Source organism: Gymnoscopelus braueri, assembly GCF_963280865.1.
Source record: "Gymnoscopelus braueri genome assembly, chromosome: 20".
Lineage (NCBI taxonomy): Eukaryota > Metazoa > Chordata > Actinopteri > Myctophiformes > Myctophidae > Gymnoscopelus > Gymnoscopelus braueri.
In genome coordinates, this window is record NC_137622.1 from 37,138,865 (window position 1) to 37,143,799 (window position 4,935).

At 46.6% G+C, this 4,935-nt stretch overlaps 1 protein-coding gene across 1 annotated transcript; it reads left to right on the plus strand.

Annotated features, from left to right (window-relative positions):
* Positions 1-3,250: 3,250 nt before the first annotated feature.
* On the plus strand, positions 3,251-4,633 carry LOC308076001 (general transcription factor 3C polypeptide 5-like; the record flags this gene model as incomplete). The annotated part of the gene is made up of 1 exon (XM_080416052.1): positions 3,251-4,633. The coding sequence occupies one exon, from the start codon at positions 3,251-3,253 to the stop codon at positions 4,631-4,633; it is 1,383 nt and encodes a 460-aa protein (XP_080272178.1).
* Positions 4,634-4,935: the final 302 nt, after the last annotated feature.

A 4,935-nucleotide genomic window follows, 5' to 3' on the forward strand; every position in this document is an offset into this window, starting at 1 on the left:
GTGGTTCTTTACGTCTAGCAGTACTGGATATCCTGGAGGTTGTCGGTTTCTTCTTCTTGGGTATGATCTCCTCAGGGGCCGGCGGACACAGTCGCAGGTTAAGGATGAGGTTCAACTCCTTCTGGAGCTCATCTACGTTCCCCTGCAGGAGCTTACGCTCATGCTCTGATGCCACAAGTTTCTTCTCCAGAGTGTCAATGTTCATCTTCTTGTCTTTCTCAGCCTTCTCCATGTAGTACAATTTCTTCTCGAGGACCTGACAGCGCTCCAACGCAGATTGCAGCTGAGAGCCCAGCGCTTTCATGTTAGAGTTGTCCGTCACGGACGGGGGAGCTTGGTTCCGTGTAATCTTCTCCTGAAGTTTCATCACTGCCTTAATGATGGCTTTGCTGTCAAGATCAGACAAAGCTCGGGACAGCCGCAGACTGGGCCTTTGTTGGTTCAATGTTATCCTGTCGGGTAGATCATAGTAACTCCCAATGAAACTGTCCTTAGAGGCAGAATCTAAAATATGGTCTTGGTAGGTCTCCATAGTATCGGGTAGACCGTACACCTGCTAAACCAAATCTAATATTGAAACTACGTTGATATAATGACTTTTCAGAGATTTGTAGATTTTATATAGATAATCATGTCTATTGTCTATATATGGGTATGTACTTATCGTCCTTGTGGAGAATAATGGGGTGGCTTACCTGCGCAATCTGTAACTATGGATATCAAGTTACTAGGTGTGCAGTTTGAGAAGATTGTTATGACTTCATGGCATCATCAATATGACATCACTCTTGCCCAAAAATGGAGATACGTGCATACAGGGGAAATACATGTTTGATGAGTCATGTCCAAACTAAGTGTCAAAACACACATTTGGCGGTAGAATTGGTTGTTATTGGTACCTTGTTGCATTTGGCTGTTTGACCTTTACAGCATATTGTTGCATTAAGATGTCCATTCATCAGCATGATTAATTTGCGGTTTTGTTAAAGTGTTAATACATTTGTAAGATCATAATGGCACATTGCAGGGATTCCAAGTTGAGGTTCACGTTGAAAGAACAGACACTGACAGTCACGTGTCTGTCCCTGGTTTATCCACTGTGGATGTTGTGGACAGGAAACCGGTCCGTGGAGCCGGTAGTTCATCCACTGTGGACATAGTGGACAGGAAACCGATCTGTGGAGCCGGCAGTCTATCCACTGTGGACGTTGTGGACAGAAAACCGGTCTGTGGAGGCGGTAGTTCATTCACTGTGGGCATTGCGGACAGTAACCTGGTCTGTGTCCAGTATCCAGCTGTCGTCTCCAATGTGGACAGAATGCTGTAAAATATTGGAGGGAAACAAAATTGTCAAAGACATATGCTGACCCCAACGGACAACTTGAAATGCGCTAGCGACCTCGGGACCCTTTCTGTCATCCTCTGTGTGGAAACCGTTTCCCATCCAGTAACCTGTTACTCAGAGTAAGGAGAGACGGACACGCAAGAAGTACCCTACCCTGTGGACAGTCGCATCAAGATGGACATACTGGGGGTCATTGGAACTACATACTAATTCCAAGGAATGGCTGACTTTCAGTGTCTTGCTGTGCATTCAGAAGATGGATAAAAACACATCTCTGTGTGTTCTCCATTTTATTTTTATGATAAAATATTTATATTTTTGGGGGAAACAAATGTTTTTGTTCAGTTTCTTTTTAGAGGCCAGTTGTGTCTCGGGAGGCAATCAACAAGAGCAGGTCAGACAGAAAGCCCAGGGACCGACCCGCTCGTTCGGTCTCGGGGGCAGAATTGTGAGGTGTGGCAGTGGAGGCATACGCGGTCCTGTGCAGGCTTTTCTTGGTCCCGCAGGGCTGGTATTGCTTCATCAGATGGCGGACGCTCTGCACGTTAGCATAGAGCGAATGGCTTGGACCCGTTGACGTTCCAATAACAAAGGGAAGTCGGTTCTCCTTGGTGTAACCTGGTGATGATTGTGGTTCTTTACGTCTAGCAGTACTGGATGTCCTGGAGGTTGTCGGTTTCCTCTTCTTGGGTATGATCTCCTCAGCGGCCGGCGGACACAGTCTTAGGTTAAGGTTGAGGTTCAACTCTTTCTGGAGATCATCTAAGTTCCCCTGCAGGAGCTTACGCTCATGCTCTGATGCCACAAGTTTCTTCTCCAGAGTGGCAATGTTTGTCTTCTTGTCTTTTTCAGCCTTCTCCATGTAGTACAATTTCTTCTCGAGGACCTGACAGCGCTCCAACGCAAATTGCAGCTGAGAGCCCAGCGTTTTCATGTTAGAGTTGCCCGTCACGGACGTGGGAGCTTGGTTCCGTGTAATCTTCTCCTGAAGTTTCATCATTGCCTCAATGACGGCTTTGCTGTCAGGATCAGACAAAGCTCGGGACAGCCGCAGACTGGGTCTTTGTTGGTTCAATGTTATCCTGTCGGGCAGATCATAGTAACTCCCAATGAAACTGTCCTTGGAGGCAGAATCTAAAATATGGTCTTGGGAGCTGTCCATAGTATCGGGTAGACCATACACTTGCTAAACCAAACCTAATATTGAAGCTAAGTTGGTGTAATGATTCTTCAGAGATTTGTAGATTTTATATAGATAATCCATGTCTATTGTCTATATATGGGTACGTCTTTTCTATATATATAGTCATACACAGGGGGCAACAACAGAACTTATCCTCCTTGTGTGGTAAGTGGTGCAATAATGGGGTGGCTTCCCTGTTTGATCTTTAGCTATGGATCGCAAGTTACTATTTGTGCAGTTTGTGAAGGTTGTTATGACTTCATGGCATCATCAATATGTCATCACTCTTGCCCAAATATGGGGTTGGGAATATACGTGCATACAGAGGACATACATAGTTGATGATTTATGTCAAAACTAAGTGTCAGAACTCACATTTGGCGGTAGAATTGGGTCTTTGTTGCATGTGCTCTTTGGCCTTAACGGCATGCTGTTTGCTTTAAATGTCCATTCATCTGCATGATTAATTTGAGGTTTCGTTAAAGTGTTAATACATCTGTATGAGTAGGATCATAATGGCACATTGCAGGGATTCCAAGTCGAGGTTCACGTTGAAAGAACTGACACTGACAGACAGTCACTTCCCTGTCCCTGGTTCATCCACTGTGGACATTGTAGACAGGAAACCGATCTGTGGAGCCGGTAGTTCATCCATTGTGGATATTGCGAACAGTAACCTGGTCTGTGTCCAGTATCCAGCTGTTGTCTCCAATGTGGACAGAATGCTCGAAACTATTGGAGGGGAACGAGGCTTGTCAAAGACATATGCTGACCCCAACAGACGACTTGAAATGCGCTACCGACCTCAGGACCCGTTCTGTCATTCTCTGTGTGGAAACCGTTTCCCATCCAGTAACCTGTTACTCAGAGTGCGGAGACGGACACGCAAGAAGGACCCTGTGGACAGTCGCATCCAGATGGACATACTGGGGGTCATTGGAACTACATACAAATTCCAAGGAATGGCTGACTTTCAGTGTCTTGCTGTGCATTCAGAAGATGGAGAGCACACATCTCTGTATGACAAGATCGTCCTGCGCAAATCAGAGAATCAAGAATTCTTTGAACAGCCGACACCTGTCTTCCTTCCCCCGCCCATCTTCTCGCGTGTGGACAACCCCATCGATTACTTCTACCGTCCTGACAGCAACCACAACCAAGTCCCCGTCACCAGGGAGAACCTCATCGGTTTGAATCGAGCCCGCCGGCCCCACAATGCCATTTTTGTCTCTTTCGCTGACCAGACTGTGCCCTCCGTGTGCATGGAGGCCGCACAGGTCAACTGGGAAAGGTTGTGTCGGAAAGACAGTGACCAACAGGCTGAAGAACGGCTGAAGAAGATGTTTGAGAGCCGTCCCATCTGGTCCAGGAATGCGATCAAGGCCAACTTAGACGTTCACCCTGAGAAGATGAAAATGCTTCTGCCCGTATGTGCCTACTATATGGTGACAGGACCCTGGAGGACTCTGTGGGTGAGGCTGGGATATGACCCCCGAAAGAGCCCTGAATCCAAAAGATACCAACTACTTGACTTCAGGATCCGCTACAGTCCCAAACATGGATATTCGAGTGACATACCAGTGAAAACCAAGAGGAGCACACTTGTCTACACTCTGCCCAACTCGTTCAACAAAACCCTTCCTCAACCAGCTAGCGTGATGGACATTCCGTGTCAGGATGGTCCCAGTACCAGCCGTCAGCCGGCGCCGGGCTACCAACAAAAGGATTCCATCTACATTTTCAGAGAGGGTATGTTTCCTCCTCACCGACAGATGTTTTACCAGCTGTGCGACCTGGATGTGGAAAGCATAAGGGACGTTATTAAGCAGAACGACGGAAAGGAGAAGGACTGTGATGAGAAAGATGGCTGGTGCCTGCCTCACACCACAGACAAACTGAGAGATATCATATCAGCCACGATCGAGAAGCTCGTCCGAACCCAGGGACCATCGTCAGCTGTCCCACTGAGGCGCAGACGCGGAGGCTTAGCGCGCCGAGAGTTTGACAGCGAGCAGCCTGATGAGGAGGAAGATGAAGATGATGAATTCCAGCCATCAGAAGAAAGTGAGAATGAGATGGAGACAGAAATGTTGGATTACATGTAAAACAAAAAAAAAGACATGGTTGAAATGATGTGTCGTTTATGTCGGGTGGAAAACTTGTCCAAAGCCGTAACCTTTCAGGATATGGAAAAAAGAGAGCCTGTTTTCCAGTGGATACAATGTAGTTATTATTTAGTCACAAGCTCTTAATACGTTTTATAAAGTTAATACGTTTCAAGCCACTGGCCCATCATTATGACTCGGACATAATCATACACAAACCTGTGTTTCACCTGTGTCTGGTTAGTCCCCTGGGTATATTATGCCAGTTTGATGCAGTAAGTGTTGGTTGGACCATAGATATA